The 19,969-nt window shown below is 39.1% G+C and overlaps 2 protein-coding genes across 5 annotated transcripts in view; both read right to left on the bottom strand.

Moving 5' to 3' along the window:
- Positions 1-232: 232 nt before the first annotated feature.
- On the bottom strand, positions 233-14,579 carry cyb5b.S (cytochrome b5 type B (outer mitochondrial membrane) S homeolog). 2 transcript variants are annotated; one of them, XM_018260560.2, is made up of 5 exons: positions 14,196-14,579; positions 8,107-8,235; positions 7,680-7,706; positions 2,194-2,228; positions 233-1,114 (listed from the first exon to the last, which is right to left on the bottom strand). In XM_018260560.2, the coding sequence occupies exons 1-5, from the start codon at positions 14,562-14,564 to the stop codon at positions 1,024-1,026; spliced, it is 651 nt and encodes a 216-aa protein (XP_018116049.1). In that variant the 5' UTR covers positions 14,565-14,579; the 3' UTR covers positions 233-1,023. The 2 variants fall into 2 exon arrangements, with proteins under 2 accessions (XP_018116049.1, XP_018116050.1); XM_018260561.2 differs by lacking the exon at positions 2,194-2,228.
- Positions 14,580-18,147: 3,568 nt separating this feature from the next.
- The window catches only part of terf2.S (telomeric repeat binding factor 2 S homeolog), a 125,802-nt gene continuing 123,980 nt past the window's right edge, over positions 18,148-19,969 (bottom strand). For all 3 annotated transcript variants that reach the window (XM_041561176.1, XM_018260564.2, XM_018260563.2), the window contains one exon: positions 18,148-18,670. In XM_041561176.1, coding sequence (XP_041417110.1) covers positions 18,503-18,670 — 168 coding nt within the window. In that variant the 3' untranslated portion in view covers positions 18,148-18,502. The remainder of the gene's footprint in view (positions 18,671-19,969) is intronic.

Genomic DNA, 19,969 nt, shown 5'->3' on the forward strand with positions numbered 1-19,969 from the left:
CATATAATGAATGATACTTAAAGCAACAAGGTAAAAAACAGAGGCAGCATACTTTGTAGTAGAAATAATAACCCATACCTTGACTTCCCACTGAGTGAAGTGCATTTACTGTGAGCAAGCGTTATTCCCGATCTCCTTTTCAACGTTAGCAAAGTTGTTCAGTCTTCCATCCTAAACAACTTTATGGATATTTTAGAAATACTTTCCAAACTAACGGATGATACTGCAATGCTTTTAAATTGATTGTTTTAGTTTATTATAGAAAGGATATTTAAAAGCACAGGAATTGGATCCTTTATCCAGAAAGCTCAGAATTACAGGAAAGCCATCTCCCATACAGTCCATTTGAAATGAATATTTTTTATTAATAATTTCCTTTTTCTCTGTATTTGTAAAACAGTAGCTTGTACTTGATGGCAACTAAGATGCACAAATCTATATTGGTGGCAAAACAATCCAACTGGGTTTATTTAAAGGTTAAATGATTTTAGAAGGGGTTATGTAATAAAAAGCACTAAGTTTGCAGGTGACCCCTGTTTAAAAGCGAACATCTTATTGACGGTTAGACAGGGCGAACTTAGTGCCTTTTATTCGATATTATTAGTTAAGGTCTCCCCTTATCCAGAAAACCCCAGATCTCAAGTATTTCTGATCACTCCCATACCTGTACCTAATTTCCACTAAAGATAAGTGACCTTATCTCTGAATGGATTTGGCTGTGACAGGTCAGTACAGGATGAATTATTGTTTTACCCCAAAATATATCCTCTCTACTGGTTTTCCCTGTTGCCTTATACAAAGAAAGCTTTTCCCAGAATGTAAGAAGTATTTAGTTGTATGGAGCTTGCTCCACAGTCCATTAGGAAGTATTAGGAAGAGGTCTTGGTCACAAACATAAAAAAGGTTCATATGAGAAATCTGACATATTCATCTGTGGCAGAAATGCGGTAATATCCTTGTGGCTGTGTGTGTGGATTCCGCTTGTTTTATTGTGCATAAGAGACACTGGCAGGTTCTGCTTTTTCAGGAGGATCGGCTATCAACCATGTAAAAACGGTACATGAAACCCAAAAGAACGACTGCTGCTGCGGGGATCAGCCAGCTGGACCAAGAACTGCAGGAAAAACAATGACAGCAAATCATACATGCAACAGATCCCAGAAATATAATGAAACAAACAGATGCAGGTTTATTTATCAAAAATGTAATGTGTAAAGGTTTTTTCTACTTCAAATAAACTCACATTTAAAAAGGAGAAGGAAAAGTTAAAACCAAGTAAGCTTTATCAGAAAGGTCTATATAAATAAACCAGTAAACCCTCAAAGTAATTCTGCTCTGAGTCCTCTGTCAAAATAAACACCACATTTCTTTCCTTCTATTGTGTACACATGGGCTTCTGTATCAGACTTCCTGTTTTCAGCATAAACCTCCAGGGCTTGAGCATGCTCAGTTTGCTCCTCTATCCCTCCTGCTATAATCTGTACCCAGAGCTATGAGTGAGCAGGGAGAGATTCGGGCAGGAAGTGATGTCACATCAAGCTAATATGGCAGCTGCTGTCCTAAACAAACAGTAACAGCTTCTAGAGCTGTTTACTCAGATATGGTAAAGAATTTAACAGAATAAATATAGCATTCTAGCTTGCATTATTTTGGCTATTGGCAATGAACTGCTTCAGAATCTCTTTAAGCACAAGAAATAAAAATTGACGAAAATATTTATCACAAACGCTGTTCATTAAACTCATATTGAAAAGGTGGTATAATGGCCCAACTCACCAACCAGCAGTATTACCTGCAGGAACCAAACCTGTTGCAGAAGGTTATATATAATCTGCTGCACTGGTTATTTTATATCACCACCATAAATTCTATGCAAAGTGTCATTTGCACACTGTAGCTTAAACTAACCCAGATGTATATAAAAAAAGGCAGGCATGTAGTTCAGGCACCTTTCTATTCAATGAACTGTCTTACAGCAACACGGATAAAATCACAGCAATGCAAGAGGTCGGTTACTGGGGTAGAATAGAATAGACCGGAATATTGTATGTGATCACAAAGACCAGAGCATTAGGGACCTACTTATAGTATATTCCACATACTATCTTCTATAAGTCAAACATACATGGGATGGATAAAGCTTTACTACGTGTATATTCATTGTGTGACCCATAGTTATGAAGAATTAGTTACCTGGATGAACTGGAGGATGTGGTTAGTAGAACATCCTAAAGGAAGCAGACAGACATGTATTAATTAAATTATCATTTTGCTTCCAGCACCAAAAACCAATATCTAATTTATTACTCAAAAAAATCCTCATTGACCGACCCTTTACATTTTGTGTATTCCAACAATGTTTATGTTCGCAGTGTTGAAAACGACATGCAAGGGATTCACACAACAACTGCCAGCATTTATAAGGCGATGTTTACCTGGGAATGTGGCTGCTTTTCTAGGCAACTATCTAAGATAAAATCACTTGCAGGGGATTCTACTGTAATTCAATCTGGGTGATTTTGGGATAATTAAAAACACAGTGTTCACAAGTCGCTCCCTGTGCTATTATCCATAGAATGATAAAGGGACAGTTTATTGTAATTACTTTTTTTTTTTAATAAAGTATACAATTGACTGTACTGTTAAATATGTATTTGTCACTGTGATACAATTTTATAGGTTCTTGCAGCTGCGCCATGCTTTTCATGCACAATTTGGCTCGCTTCCCATCGAATACTCTTCCCCAACAGTTGCAACAGTGCCCCATAATCCACAAACAGGCAAGCTCACGTCACGTCTTTATAGCTCTTTGATGGACTCTGTCCCTTCCCCCTTCACTAGAGTCAAACAGAAATGGTTGCTAGTTATCCCCCACCTTAATGATGAGCAATGGGACGATGCTGTTGACGGTTTGTACCGTGACCTTATCTTGATCAGAGATAGGATGATTCAGTTTAAATTGATACATCAGTTATATTGCTCCCCATTAAAATTGCAAAGAATGGGGGTGAGGTTGGATTCCGCCTGTCCTAAATGTCAAGGGCTTGATGCCTCCTTTTTCCACCTAATCTGGGAATGCCCCTTAATCCTTGAGTTCTGGAAAGGGGTGCTCCGCTACCTGGTCGATAATATTGCCTTCCCGAATGTCTGTAGCCCTGAGTTATGCCTTTTAGGCCTAGTGGATGATCTTCTACCGCTGAATAGGTCTAGAACACTTGCTAAAACATTACTTTTCAATGCAAAGAAAATAATTGTAATGAACTGGATGGGACATACTGTGCCGACAGTGGAACATTGGGTCAACCTAGTTAATAAGATACTCCCTTCTGTTCGACTTACATATGAAGCTCGAGGATCCTCTGGGAAATTTGACGCAATATGGTCCCCCTGGCTAGATATTCATACCGTTGAGGATGTGGGCAATTAAACTACTGTTTAAGCAAAGGGTTCAGATACAACCGGTACTCTAGTACTCGTCGAGTCTCTGGCAGTGGTGTCTGACCACTAACCTTCACTGAACTATACTGTGAAACATATGTCAATACATGTATCTTGAACGATTGTGCATACAGCTGTCTTGTATTTTCCTTTCTTTCTTCTACCTCTTCTTTCTTTTTATGCCTTAATTGCTTGTATTGAAAATGATAAATAAAAACTTTAAAAAAAAAATAAAAAATATGTATTTGTCAAATACTGCTTACATGCATACATAGTAAGTGCTTATCTAAATTCATTTGCCTGGTGAGAGGCCTTGAGATGACTTCTAATATACTTACAGCAGGTATTACAGGTATTCTAATATATGAGGATATTAGAAGTAACCTCGGAGTTCCATGACCTGTATAAAAACACTCGGCCTTTGGCCTCATGGTTTAATATGGTCATGAAACACCTCGTGACTTATAATATCCTTATATTTTACAATAGGGGGGCACTTTATTCACTATATAATACACATTTCAGTAAGTCATGTGACACAAATTACATTACAAAGCACTGTTTATAAGGATATATTTTACAGGATATTCATGGCTTTTGTAAATTATATATTGGGAGAAGTCTCTTTTACACTCAGCCAGGCCCTTTTTTTTGCACCAGGTTTACAACAGGACTCGGACCATTCCTGCCAACATTTTGGAAACAAAAAGTGGGACAAAAAAAAGTTGGGGCGAGTAGCATGGCAATTTTTTTGACCATGCCCATTTTGTGGCCACACCCCCTAATTACTATGTTCATTTTACAAAATTTGGCAGGTTATGAAAGTTTGAACATATTTCTGTTTATTTTTTTCAGTTATTACAGTTTTGCTAATGAAGGTGAATTGCCCTTTAAGCTGTGAGTAACTTTTCCCAAGACACCTGTTATATTATATTTTTACAATTACTTATTTGCTTATCTCATAATTATTACAAAAGTATCTTATTTGAACCTTGTGGCTGTTCTGGGCTCTCTGCCAAAAGCCAATTAAGTTAGAAACTTTGTTTCTTTTTCTGGCTGTTCAGTGCAGAGAAAAATTGGGACTTTCCAGTGCAAATGAGGTACTGTGGGTTGAGCTGTCAAAAGAGGAAATGTCACTCTGAAAACGGGACAGTTAGGAGGTATGGACTCCTGCCTGTCCCTCCCAATAGTAGCTCTGTTGGAATTGTTTTTGGCAAATTAATAATCGGCTACTGTCAGAAATCAACTTTACATCATACTAAGAGGTCATGTGGCCCTTAAGATGGTCATAGATGCAAAGATCCGATAGTTCAAATCCTCAAACGATCAGACTTCCCCAACTCCTGACCTGCCATTAACCCATTCAGATCAAGTAAAGTAGTAAAAGAACAGATCAGCCAATGTTCTGCCCCTGACAGCAATCATACGAAATTTATGTCCGACAAAATCTAGTGACAGTCTCCAACTGAAAATCGTATGATCGGCAATACATGCAGAGAAATTATCGGCAGCCGACAGAAATCTTTTAACCTGTCCGATCAACCAAACGATTGACTCTCCATACACGGTCCGAAAATTGTACGAATCCTGGATTCGTACGATCGGATCTTTGCGTCTATGGCTAGCTTTACACAAAGCTGGTTTGTTGGTATGTCTGTCTGGGGATAAACAACTGCATGTTCTGTTGAAAAGACACTGAGAAGGAAGAGAGGGATTATTTACAGTATCATATTGCCATCCATTCGAAGGACAGAAATACACGTGTTTGGGGGGCAAAACAACACAACATTTCAAACACAGCAAAAAACAGTAATTATAAAGGATTCCAATTATAAAGTTGAAAGTCATATTTAATCTCTTCTGGGCTGACAGCCAACAGGGATAACAGCATATTAGGCAGATGGGCAGCGGGTTTCTTCATTTAGCTTCCGTAATTACTGGCAGTGCAGATAAAAGACGAAGGGATCGCTTCTCAGAATAAGACTATAATTAGAGAGTATCATTATGCCTGGAACTACTTAAGATTGTCAGGAGCCTTGTGTCAAAGAACAAATAGTCATTTTGTTATATTCACATCACAGATCAAAAATATGGCTATTTAGATAAGGTTACTTAAAATGCTAAAGAGTTAAAATCCTTTATGCACAGGGAATGCCCACATTGAAGTGGTTGATATCGGGCTGATCCGATAGTTGGCCCCAAGGGCCGAAAAGATTCGGCCGCGATCCGACGTGTTTTTCTAACCTGCCTGATCGGCATCTAGCCGACTTTCGGCCAGCTATCGATTGGGAAAGCCGTTGGGGGGCTCTACACACAGGCTGATAAGCTGCCGACTTGTTCGCCAGCTTTTATCGGCCAGTGAATGGGGGCCTTTACAATGTGAGACATGTATATTATGTACACAAGATATACTCATGGCATTATTGCATGTGTCCATTCAGTGTTAACGAACGCCACATCATCAGGAAATAATGTAGTAGAAACTAGCAGAGATCCCTATGAGAGGGTCTCTGCACACACTACACTTTTATACACTTAATTCTGAATTCACCCAGTTGGCTCAAACAGTGCACAGCAGTGAGCCTATCAGTGGGGCCATTGTGCTCCAATCCAGCTCTACACAACATAGGTCCATAACCAGGCTATGCATTATATTGGAAACGGGTGGAAACTGGTAGCGCACTCGAAACTGGAAGGTTCGTTCCTCCTTTGATCACGCCGATACTCTCCTATAGTTACGCAGGGGGTGATATGGTTGTGAAGGACGGTGTGGGAGGAAGTAGATGACTCGTCAGGGTATGCCAATCCCTCCTCGCTGTAACCTTACCTGAGTTGATGCTAATGTCAATCATGTCCATGTGCATATGTACCTAATTACAGGCATCTTTGAGGAAAAAGGTGCGTGTTGCGGTACTCTGGCTTAACGCCAACCACGCTGGGTACAATTTTAAGGTACCAATTTAACCCTTAACACCACCCGTTCCACTCACATACTGTGGTTCACCAGCATTTACTGCAGCTGAGATTGATGCTTGGAAACAGTTACTACTGTGGTTAAAAACTCATACCACTATCTCAACTTTCAAATACCGTTTATTAGCTGCTGACTTCGTGTCCAATCAGCTTCCGTACCTAACCTTGTTTTTCATATATATAATTTTCTTTCATATCAATTTTAGGTGGTTATTAGTAAAAGTTAAGTTTTAATTTAGACCAGTGGGAGGGTGCAATGTTATGGGACATACTTTTTTCTTCTTTTTTTGTAATGATATATATCATGTGACCTTGCACACCACTATTTTGTATTAAATTTCTATCAATGGATGGTGCTACCTACAACCTTTCCGATGTATCTATGCATTATATTGCTGGCAACTGCCTCTAAGTGGCATGAACAGTCCCTGATATCTGATAAACTATTTCTGATTTCTATGATCTTGCCCAGAATCAGTTCTCAGTCTCTCCAGAAAGGGTGCTTTTATTTCCCCTTCCCCATATCCGTACAGGCAGTGCGAAGACCAAGGTACAGAGGGGATGGTTTAGCTGTGGTGAAAAGTACAGTTGTGCAATGTACACCAACAAATTTCCCATACAACTTTGTCCTTTGTGGATATATAAAAATTAAGAAGATATATCTGTGGCAACACAATCACTATGGTGCTGATATTACAGCCTAACATACCCACACCCTTATTAGCATGTATGTATCCAAACAGGGGTTGCCTACTGAAGGAGAGACTTGAAGAAAGAGGTATAATGCAAGCAAACAAATACTCGTGTGTGCAGCACCTCTCAGACACTATTTATATGTATCAAAAAGAAGCTCCAGTCATATATAGGCACAAGCCCAAAGGGAGAGTGCTTTTATACAGGTCATGGAACTTTGAGGTATGCTATTGTGAAAAAATAGCATGGCCCATGGCCGCCACTTGGGTTGCGGCGCTGGAACATTGACTCCTGCCTCCTGAACTTTTGCCTGAATTCCTGACTACGCTTATACTTAATCCCTTTGGCTACCGTGAACTGGACTTTGTTATTTTGTGCTTCCTCCTTGGTCCGTACTCATCTGAGCCGTAAGGCCCTGACACTAAGGCAACCTTCTGTACTCTAACTTCTTTATCTACTCTGATAGCACGTGGAAATGGATGAATGCATTTCAAATAGTATAGTACTATAAAAAATAGGAATGGAATGAAAGAACATTCAAGAATTCTGAAAGAATAACTTTTGAGTATACTTACATTTTTTCCTTGATTTTTACAGTCATCCTGTCAAAAACAAAAACATTGAGTTAACTAAAGACTTAATTTTACAGCACTGTACAATAAATGGGGTATACATGCACACATCCTACAGGTGCAAGAATACAGCTATATTATTTTAAGTGGGTGCAGGTAAACATTAATACATGCAGCTACTGGTTCAAAAAAACCCACCAGCTTACTGTATATTGCTTCTACAAAACTCTACAATGCACATTTGGCAGCTGAGAGCGGTGCAAGCAATCAAGATGGCAGCTAAACAATCTAGTACTCTGGACAAGTGCATTTTTTTTCGAAATTGCTTGTTGTTGGCCCTTTAAACTAATTTATAATGAAGGCTACAACAAGCTGTACTTCTTGCCTGAACATTTCTAATAATAATAATAATAATAATAATAATGCTTACCGGATGTAAATCTCCAATGTAATACTGTTTCAGCATCTCCCTGGCATCAATGGAATGGCCAACATCTTCAAAGCTCTCTGTGGCATCTGCCCCTGCCTGCTCAAACAGGACCTCCTCCCCACCTGGGTGCTGCCATAAAGAAATATAAGATTACAATAGAATAATATTAATCAGAATATATTGCCCTCTATTTTACGGTTTTAATAGTAATCAGAATAATACTGGAACATTTTCTATGGGAGTTCAACTGTATATAGTACATAGATATTGGTCAGGATGGTAGACCACTAGAAACATGGCAGTAAATGCATGGCCAGCTTTAACCCTAGCTAAAGGCACCACATGCCCCAAACCTTCCTCAAAATTACCTGTGCTCTTTGGTGACATCATTGAGTCTGACCCTATCTGATATCGTTGGTGCCCACAGAGGGGGTGGGGCAGGCTACAATAATTACATCCTCTCTCAAACTTGGGCCCCATTAATATAGAAAACAGTGCATATATGTGTATACACACACACACACACACACACACTTTCTGAACAAATCAAAATGAGTAAATATGCTGATACTTAAATCTAAACATTTTTGCAAAGGTAGTTGCTCTTAGAAAAAGTTCAAAAGTCTACTTAAAGCTTACGCTTACCTACATCCTATCTCCTATTGTTCTTGGGTACAAAGTGAAAATATTATAAAATTACATTTCATGTGTCTCATGAATACTTGGCTACCACAGTTGCATATGTTTACCAACAATTTCTGCAATGTAGAGACCCAAAATATGAATAGCATATCATTTTTTCATCCCTTCAAACAGAACAAGCTGCTTGTGTTTTATGTATTTTAAATTCCCTCAACAGTAACAGTTTGTATATTTTATCTTCCATTTTTTTTATTCAGTGGTTTGCCTCCGATTTAATCTATAATTGCTAAGTATGTGCTCAATTTACCTTTTCTTCATGAGTCTTCTGTCTCAGACAAAAGCCAAGCAAGCATTTCACCATTTTCTTCTTAAATTTAGGCACTAGACAAATGTATTAAGTTCTCTCATCAGAACAATTATGATATGAATAACCCCAAATGCCCAGCTCTCTCTGCTGAATGATATATATATATATATATATGTTATGTTTTACTGATCAATTACAGGAAAATAAAACTAATATAATGTATATTGTTTTTCTAGTTCTACACTGCTTCAAGGTGTCGGAGTTTACACTTCTTTGGCCATGACTTTGTTATTTGGCCATGACTTACAGAATGACCATTTCTGAGCCTGTGTTTTGGCACAATTTATTCTGCAATGCCTTACACTGGATAATTTGCTGCACATATATGTTGAATAAAATTAGCTCCTCAGCTGCACACAATAAAGTAACATAAATATAAACATATCAACACACAAACAAACAGGAACGCACTGTGCACCACACCCTATTAATGAGATTCACAGAGAAACTTGAACCAGGTTAGTCCTTGGCTACAAAGGGCAAAGCTAAGGATTGGTTAAAAATTATCATCCCTCTGATGACTAAAATCATAGGATAAACACAAAAAAAGAGATTTTCTTACTGGTACATAATCTTCTGGTATGTCTTTACTATCACTGCAGGTAAATTTCACTTGTGCAAACTGGCTCACTCCTTGCTGAAGACAAAACTAACTAAATACTGCAATTTGTAGTATAAACATTTCCTCTTCTCATTATGGCCCTACATCTCAGTGCTTGACAAAAAAAAATGTGAAAGGGCTGGTGAACACAAACGCTAAACATAAAATATTAAAAAAAAAAAATACATGGAAGCAATAACTGTGACAGGGAAAAGGTTTAGCCAAATGTTTCCATTAAAAAAGTTAGAACTGTGCAAGGAGCTCCATGTAGTTGCAATTCAATCAGTATCCCCAGGCCAACAAGGTACAGATATTCCTGAAGAAATGAAAATGTATTCACCTACAAAACTGACTCGTTTCTAGCTTGGCCTTGCACTTATCTCACAAGGGTTATTGGGCAAGTCCAATTCAAAGGCAGGCTCCTGTTCTCATATATTTCATATAGTTGGGCTAAAGGTGGCCATAGACATAGAGATCAACTTGTTGGCGATGTCACCAAACAAGCGAATCTCTCCCCGATTTGAAGTGGGTGATATCGGGCTGATCTGATCGTGGGCCCAACGATCGTATCATTATGCATCCGATATGGGCGATCGGATCGCGGGACTGCATAAACGCACAGATGCGGCCGAGATCCGACGGGATTTTTTAACCTGCCCGATCGAGATCTGCCCGACTTACGGCCAGATATCGATGGGGGGAAGCCGTTGGATGGCCCCCCCACACACGGGCCAATAAGCTGCCGACTCGGTCTGTCTGCAGCTTTTATCTGCCTTAAGTGTAGAGTAAGGGAGATGAAAGAGAAGTGTAAAGCAACACAAATGATGTCACCATCCAGATGTCAATAAGACCAGTGCTGGGCAGGGTATAATAATGGAAGCACCTAGGGTTGCCACCTGTTCGGTTTTGACCCAAACAGTTCGGTTTTTGTAAGGCCTGTTCGGGTCTCAACTTTCTTATCAGTTTTCAGCCTTATGAAACCCTAACAATGATCTGGCCAATACATGTAAAATATTTAAATACTAAGTGTCAGGGGCCTGACAGCTCTCAGCTGAGGGGGTAGTCCGGACCAGGGAGGAAGCTTTGGGGGCAATATCCAAAATCGAAGTACAGACAAGGGTTCAAGAGGATGGCACAATCAAAACTCCAGGCAGAGATCAAAAAGGCAGGCAGCATACAAACAGTGTCAAAAGTCGGCGTCTCTGCGCCCACGTGGGGATCCTGGTCGCTGCCATCTTGGATTCGACACTGGAAGGGAGAGCCGCGCCTACCGGCGCTGCTGCTGCTTCGGGTAAGGAACCTGACACTAAGATACCCACCCAACATGGCTTAGTTATTATCAAGTGCAGTTAATTTCTTATTATTACAGAAAAAGCAAATCAAACAAAAATGTTTTTTTTCTAAATTAGCATTGCTGTATTTCAGAGCTTTCTGGATAATTGATTTCTGTATAATAGATCTCATGGGCATCAACACATTAAACATTGACAGTGGCATCTAAGTGATGCAATAGCCTTACCCAGGTGTCATAACTCCACCAACATCATTGTGCCCACCTCTGATGTCATCATGCCTGTTCCTACCTCACTGCCCCACCCCAAATGCTATCTGCCCCGTCCCCCCCCTGTTCAGGTTTAGCCATCAGCAAAGGTGGCAACCCTAGAATCACCAAGGGAAAAAAGAAGAAGAAAAAAGACTGCCTCTAAAGCATAACTAAAAAACAAAACCAAAAAAAAAAAAGCGTAATAAGACACATGTAGTTTTAAGGAGAAGTGAGGCATTCCATCCAGACAAGAAGAGTTTCTGTATTGTAGTGAGCAAATGAAATTAGTCTTCCTGCACAGACATGTAAAACTGTACAAAGAAACGTTATGCAAATGTCAGAGAAACTATTAACCTTACCCTAAAAATGGTACCCTTCAGCCACTTTACTATGAAACTGGTTAAGTAAACACACATTCAGGAATACATTTAATAAATAAGATTTCCATGCAGACAGCTACCTCTTGTGGCAAAAGCTTTTAACATACACACCGTGTTTGGTAATGGACAGTTTATAAAAATAGAAACCATTTTCTTTCAGGTTAAAGAGTTTGCGCCAGCTGTTTAAAAAAAATAAAAATAAATAACGAATGAAGGGGTTGCCTGTACCTGTACTTGGATTAAATATTAAAGTCTTAAGGATAATTAATTGGCTTAAAGGAGTGGTTCACCTTTAAGTTAACTTTTAGTATGTTATAGAATGGCTAATTCTAAGCAACTTCTCAGTTGGCCTTTGTTTATAACTTTTGAATGATTTGCCTTCTTCTCATTCTTTCCAGCTTCCAAATGGAAAAAAACAAATGCTGTGCAAGGCTACAAATGTATTGTTATTTTTTTATTACTCATCTTTCTATTCAGGCTCTCTCTTATTCATCAATCATGGTTGCTAGGGTAATTTGGACCCTAGCAACAGGATTGCTGAAATAAAAGATAAAAAAACTCAAAAACCCCAAATAATAAAAAAGGAAACCACTTGCAAAATCTCTTATAGATTAGACTAAAGGACATCTAACATAATAGCAATAACCCTACTTCCTGCTTTGCAGCTATGATTGGTTACCAGTCAGTAATCAATCAGTGACTAAAGGGGGGTCATATGGGTCATAACTGTTTGCTTTTTGATCCTTAGCATGCAGCTCAGATTAAAAAGCAAACTCACTGAATAGTTATGTCCCATGTGGCCCCCCATAGAGTCGCTGATTCAGCATTAGAGGGCTGTAAAGCAAGAAGTAGGGTTTAGCTTCAGATTACTATATTAGACATCCAGTCGCTCCAGCCTTTATAGTAATAAATATATCACTATATTAGAAACATTTTTTTTATTTTCCATGGCCTATTTACCCAGTTTTTTTTAAAATGTTTTACTGAACTGTTCCTCTAACAACCCATTTAAAAACCAGTATTATTAAATTCACTAGCTTGAATTTATTTGAAATCCATCCAAATATATGGAGAAATGCTAGGAGTTTTACTAAGCAAGCATCTGGGCTCCCAAGATTAACAACAACTTCAGTAACACCTTCCCTTTCCTCAAATCTACTCCCCTCGACTTTCTTGTGCTCTTCCTTTTTGATCTGTTTCTTTCTTCTGTGATTATTGTAAAGGTTACACTAATGGGTAACTGCTTCATTTCATACTAAGTTTACAACATTCAGTAGCAGCATAAAACCTGAAAGGAGATCCACTACTACAAAATATGGCTAGAAGGGCAATATTTTATGAATTGACTATTATAGCTGACCTACAACGACTTGATAGGGCATCTTTTGGCTTAAAGGAACAGTAACACCAAAAAAACAGAAGTGTTTTAAAGGAATGACCAGGGCAGGATTTACATAGCGGGCACTAGAGTCCTGCAGCGGGTCTGGTACCAGTGGGTTTCCCACAAAAACCTGCGGTACCCTGCGGGTTGCAGGTAGAAGTTTTGGGAGCGGGTATAGACGCAGGTCGGCAGTTCTCAGGGTTTTCAGGTCGCAGGTCTTCTCAATAGCGAGTTTAGCTCCTTTTTTTCCTGATCACGACTATTTCTAATGATGTCACTTCCGGTTTACAATGACAGCACTTCCTATTTAACACCTTTTTCTCTGATCACGCCTACGTCTAATGATGCCACTTCCGGTTTACGACAGCACATCCTGTTTCTTGATGGTCAGCGGGTTGCGGATCGGGTTTGCGGATAAGGTACTTGCGGGTCGGGTAGCAGGTCCAAGCGGGTAAGTATGCGGGTTTGGGTTTTACAAATTGGTTCTGCGCAGAACTCTAGTGGGCACCCCTAGGCCCGCTGTCGTTCGCCACCCCTGTCCCCTCCCCTTCCCCTTCATTCGTGCACATGTACATGCACAACTTTCCATCATCAGGTCGGGAAAACGATTACATTCTATGATCAGCCCCAGAGCCTCTGAACCAATGCCGCCCCCTAAAATCCTGCCGCCCTAGGCCCGGGCCTTGGTGGTCTTTCCACAAATCCGGGCCTGGGAATGACAATAAAACGTAGTGTTGCCCTGCACAGGTAAAACTCATGTATTTGCTTCAGAAACACAACTATATGGCAAGCCCTTCAAGCACAGGATACACAGTAAATAACAGAAGAATCCGATTATATACTACACGGCTTATCTGCTCTCTGTTGTGTATCATGTGCCTTTTTTCCTTTTCCAGCTTTGAATGGCTGCCCCCATAGCTAAACAGCAGAATGTTTATATAAACTATAGTAGAGTATCTGAAGCAAATACACCAGGTTTTACCAGTGCAGCACAACTGCACATTGTATTCTCATTACTTCAAAACACTTTAAGTCTTTGGTGTTGCTGTTCCTTTAAGTGCTAAATCTCTATGGTGCCCTTGGGCATTCCTATTCGCCCGCCTCCAGGTCAATACTGACCACGTGACTGTCGCTTTCTGTCAGCCCAACCAGTAGCTTCTATAAAGCCCACTCACCTCTTCCACGAATTTAGTGATATCATACACTCTGCCGTGTATCACTAACCACAGCTCCTTAGCCGTGTTCCTTTTTCTCACATCCTCTAACGTGTACAAATCAACCTGAGGTTCTTCTGATTGCGTATCCCCATCTTGCGCCATGGCCTCCGACAACCACTCTGTTAAAAATGATCGGCAAGACACTTGAACGCCTTCGGCTTCCGTCCCCTGGCGCAACACAATCACCTCATGAACACAGGCGTCGTTTCCAAGGCGATAACCAATCCCTTTACCAGTCACAAAAAGTACAGTGAGCGTTTGACCAATCAGAGGGCTCGAAGGGTTCCAGCCCATCATAAATAGTAAAGCAACTAAGCGTCGTTTCATGTGACGCTAGAGGGCAAGGTTTTGTGGGTGGAGCGAGTTTGTTGCAATGTGAAGATAAAATCTTAGGAAAGAAACGCGGTGTAAATGATTGTTGGAATGCTGACCTTTGTAACAGAATGTGTGGATTGAAGCTATTATAACTAACCAGTGCTATTCAGATGATCAGATCTGTATGTCACAGAGTATGGTGCAGTAGCCTCAACTAGGATTTTAGTTTTTATTGCACAACCAAGACCAGAAACATCCTATCTTTGTGGCCTGCCAGGACCATGGTGATACGTGTCTACATCCTGTATCCCTTCCCACTCTCCTAAAACAAAAATAAGTTGCTTTCTTTTGACTATATGTCATACTCTTACTTCACTTATATATAGCCTTGCATTTACCAATGTAGCTGCTGGTAAACTTGTAATACTCCTAACAAAAGCCCTCGGCCTGCCCTCAACCTGCTCAAAATGTACCTTTTTTGCTGTCTTCTGGCCAATCATGCGTTCAGGCCCTGCTCCTTTACATCACAGCATACCCTTTTTATGTCATGACCCGCCCCCTTTTACATCACACCCCACCACCAGCCCGTGAGCATTGTATAAAAAGGTGGCAACCCTAACAAGAGCTTTGGGGGAAAGATGGCCTATAGGCTACACACCATATTCACCATAAATTCCATACTCACTCCCTGCCATTGCTTCAGCTTTCCCTAGGAAGGCAAGCCCACAGTTTCAAAGCCACTTTATTAGCCTAAGTGCTATGTGACAGCAAAACTGGCCTGACATGCATGCTGCTGAGTCTGTGTAATTGGATCATTAATGGAGGCCTGCTCCAAAAAAATAGCAGTATAATAATAGCTTGTTCCAAATAATATCAGAGTGTGGTTCAATTCTGTGAAAAAAACAGGCCCAAAGAAGGAAGGCAACAAATGATGTGCATGCTGCTTATATTACATTTTTCTCTGAGTAAAATGGCTCATTGCAGACATTGATCAGAAAAATGGAGTATTTTGATTAAAAAGTTGATTGGAGAGGAGAAAACATTTAAAGAGGTTCAGAAAATAATAGTGCTGCACCAGCAGAATTCTGCTCTGAATCCATTTTTCAAAAGAGCAAATAGATTTTTTATATTACATTTTGAAATCTGACATGGGGCTAGACATACTGTCAGTTTCCCAATTGCCCAGTCATGTGACTTGTGCCTGCACTTTAGGATTGAACTACTTTCTGGCAGGCTGTTATTTCTCCTACATAATGTAACTGAATCAGTCTCAGTGGGACTTGGCTTTTACTATTGAGTGCTGTTCTTAGATCTACCAGGCAGCTGTTATCTTGTGTTAGGGAGCTGCTATCTTGTTACCTTCCCATTGTTCTGTTGTTAGACTGCAGGGGGGGGGGTGATATCACTCCAACTTGCAGTACAGCAGTAAAGAGTGACTGAAGTTTATCAGAGCACAAGTCACATGACTGGGGCAGCTGGGAAACTGACAATATGTCTAGCCCCATGTCAGATTTCAAAATTGAATATAACAAAATCTGTTTGCACTTTTGAAAAATGGATTTCCGAGCAGAATTCTGCTGAAGCAGCACTATTAACTGATGCGTTTTGAAAAAAAACATGTTTTCCCATGACAGTATCCCTTTAAACTGTAAGCTCTACAGAGTAGGGATCTCTTTCCTTTTTCTAGATATTAACACATCTTGAATTTATAAATTATATATAGTTCTTTATTTTCCAATAATGTGCCATTTGAATGTATACTGCTGTGTATACTATTTCTGCTATATTATCAATACAAAATTACACACATTCATTTCATAGAAGCACTATATGTTTTCAGGTGCAGGGACTTCAGTATTGTTGATTTCCTGGATTTGAGAAAGTCAGACTTCACTTCCTATCCTAGTGGTATTTCCCTTATAAAAGGGCTGAATTTACAAGGTTATTGTAATGTTACTAGTATGAAATATTAGACTTTACAAATTAGCGATGAGTATCTGACTTCATTTCAGACCCCTTTAATTTATGGAAATCAGTGTTACTGTAACGATGACTGTTCTATCATATATATTCATATTAAAATATTCTTTTAAGAAATATTTGCTATCTGTTTTCCTTTAAATACAATAAAGGCCACAATATTATTTGTACAAAACATTCTTCTCTTCATACTACTTCACATTTACAAATTATAAAATGTTTTTACATGGATATATATCAAAATAATATAAAATATGTACAAAAGAAAATCAGAAATAATGCTATCTGCCAACCATAACCTTTGCCCTCTTGCTAACCATTTTTGAGGACAAATACAATGCAGATAAACTATACAGGTACAATAAAATATATTTTCAACTGTTCATTTAAAACCATTACAATTACAGTTGTATTTTAGAAAACCTGGAACACTTTGCCATACCCAGATACTCTGGCAAGTCTTAATAATGGCTCTTAGGCAGGAAAAAAAGGAAACAGAGGTGATTTTTTTTTTAAAGGGTCGTTCACCTTTCCGTTAACGGAGTATGATGTAGAGAGTGATTTTCTGAGAAAATTTGGAAATTGGTTTTAATTTTTTATTATTTGTGGTTTTTGAGTTATTTAGCTTTTCATTCAGCAGCTTTTAAGTTTGCAATTTCAGGCATCTGGTTGCTAGGGTCCAAATGACCCTACCAACCATGCACTGATTTGAATAAGAGACTGGAATATGAATAGAAGAGGCCCGAATAAAAAGAGGAGTAATAAGTAGCAATAGCAATAAATGTGTAGCCTTACAGAGCATTTGTGTTCAGATGGGGTCAATGACTCCCATTTGAAAGCTGGAAAGTGTTCGAAGAAGACAAATAATTTAAAAACCATAAATTGAAAAGTAGGGATGCACCGAATCCACTATTTTGGATTCGGGAAAGATTCGGCCGAATACCGAACCAAATTAGGGGTGAGTAGGGGAAAACTGTTTTTGCTTCCTTGTTTTGTCACAAAAAGTCACACGATTTCCCTCCCCGCTCCTTAATTTGCATATGCAAATTAGGATTAGGTTGGGCTGGGAAGAAGGATTCGGCCGAATTCGAATCCTGCTGAACACCAACAAATGAAAGTGTATTAAATTAATTGAAATATAATGCACTGTCGGCCTGCACTGGTAAAACTGATTTGTTTGCTTCAGTCCCCATGAGCAGATTTGGGGAAATCAGTCGCCTCTTCTTCAGGGCAACAATCTCCCCAAACTGCCTTCCCCCTGCCCTCCGCCGGCTAAAATGAAAATCGCCTGCGGCAATGCACAAGCGGCGCTTCGTTTTCCGAAGTCTCCCGAAGTGCAATTTGGGGAGATTGTTGCCCCGAAGAAGAGGCGATTTGTTGCTGGGGTGACTAATCTTCCCGAATCCTCGTGTGGACTGACCTTAATACAGTTTATATAAACAAGCTGCTGGGTAGCCATTCAAAGCTGAAAAAGGCACGGGATAAACAGCAGATAACAGATAAGCTCTGTAGTATACAATAGGATTCTACATAGCTGATCTGTTATCTATACTATGTGTCTTGTGCTTGAATGGCTGCCCCCATGACTTCACATCATCTTGTTTGTATAAATTATAATAGTCTTTCTGACTACACCCCAGTTTTACCAGTGCAGGGCAACGCTACATTTTTTGTTTATTACTTATAAACACTTTCATTTTTTTTATGTTATTGTTCCTTTAATGTTTTTGAATTTCAAGATAAATATACCTTCTGTGACTAGGAATACATGTTCTGCACAGGTCAATCAGATATATTTAGATAGTACTTAATCCAGAGGCCTTGTAGTCTACTAATGAAAGTACTGCAATGCACTTTGGTAGAAATCTTGCTATTAACATCCACTGAAATGAAGGTCTGTTCCAGTGATACTGCAAGACATCCAAGGATAAAAGTAGGAAGGAACACAATGTTTCTTTCGGGTAACAAAGTTAATCATCTGGCACAATCCCCAGTTTCTTCATGGTCCTCCATCTGTCCTTTACCATGACGGAGGTACGGTTCTGGAAGGGGTATTTCTTTATGATGTCTTTCCAGTTGCCTTCACCAAATTTTTTCACCCCTTGTATGATCCATTCAGTCTCCTCTTGTGTCCATTTCTAAACAGTTAGGAAATATGGTTACGATTTGCATTTTCCCTTAACAATCAAATCCACAAAGTGATATAACTACATATTTGACCAATGATTAAAAACACATTTTATTTGTCTTATAAGATCTACATAGGTAGAAATCCCTTCAGTACATATATATATATATACACGTATATATAGTATTAGCAATCACTATAATAAATGAGACATTTACAGTCCCTAAATTAACTGGGCAAAGAGCGAAATTAAGTCATTTTGCAATTGGTTTTCATTTATTATTATTTGTGGTTTTTGGGTTATTTAGCTTTTTATTCAGCAGCTCTCCAATTTGCAATTGGTTGCTATGGTCCAAATCACCCTAGCAACCATACACTGATTTGAATAAGAGACTGGAATATGAATAGGAGAGGCCTGAATAGAGCGATAAGTGATAAAAAGTATCAATAACAATATATTTGTAGCCGTACAGAGCATTTATTTTTATAGGGGGTCAGTGACCCCCCCATTTGAAAGTTGGGAAGAGTCAGAAGAAGAAGGCAAATAATTAAAAAAACAAAAAAAATAAATAATGAAGATCAATTGACAAGTTGCTAAAAATTAGCCATTCTATATCATACAAAAAGTTAACTTGGAAGGTGACCAACCCCTTTAAAAAAAAAAACAAAAAACCTTATAACCTGACAGTGGTTTCTTAGTGTATTAAAAAAAAAACCAAGAGACTAATCCCCAAGTGGTAACGTGATGCATTAGATACACACACTCACACATATTTAACAGCCTACACTCACTTGTGAGTGAAGTATTTTAGAGAAGAGACAGGTCTGCACTCTCAGGTCTTATAGCAATTATATGGTATTTTATTTCAGGAGACTATAATTTGTGTTTGAATAAAAGAAATTTGATTCACAGTATAAGGTTTTTCCTGAACGCAGGATTTCAGTGACATGAGTGCCAGCTGCAATCTGTCTGAATCATGAATAATTCAACATTTATCCGCAGTTACATTGGACAGTCCCATATGTTTTACATGCAACAAAACCCACTCTCCTGGTTTACATGCAACAAAACCCACTCTCCTGGATTACAAGGTTTTTTTCAGACACTTTGCTGCCCACAGAAGTGGGGATCTCCGAAGGATGACAAACCACTAGATCTGTCATTTCCCTTTGTCTTGGGCAATGCATATCTGTTATTGGGTTATCTAGAGTCTAAAACGTTAACTATTACTCTTTAATAAAGTCTCAGCTGCCTAATAGACCTCATGTTTACATTTAAATCTGAAGAACCAGTACTCACATCAGTCAC

This window comes from Xenopus laevis, chromosome 4S (genome assembly GCF_017654675.1).
Source record: "Xenopus laevis strain J_2021 chromosome 4S, Xenopus_laevis_v10.1, whole genome shotgun sequence".
Taxonomy (NCBI): Eukaryota; Metazoa; Chordata; class Amphibia; order Anura; family Pipidae; genus Xenopus; species Xenopus laevis.

Excerpts from the sequence above, each read along its gene's own strand:
- cyb5b.S (XM_018260560.2), bottom strand. The coding sequence starts at position 14,564 with ATGAAACGACGCTTAGTTGCTTTACTATTTATGATGGGCTGGAACCCT. Across the intron at positions 7,707-8,106 it reads ACATTGGAGATTTACATCCG|GATGACTGTAAAAATCAAGG; the intron begins GTAAGCATTATT and ends TGTTTTTGACAG. Across the intron at positions 1,115-2,193 it reads ACATCCTCCAGTTCATCCAG|TTCTTGGTCCAGCTGGCTGA; the intron begins GTAACTAATTCT and ends TTTTTCCTGCAG.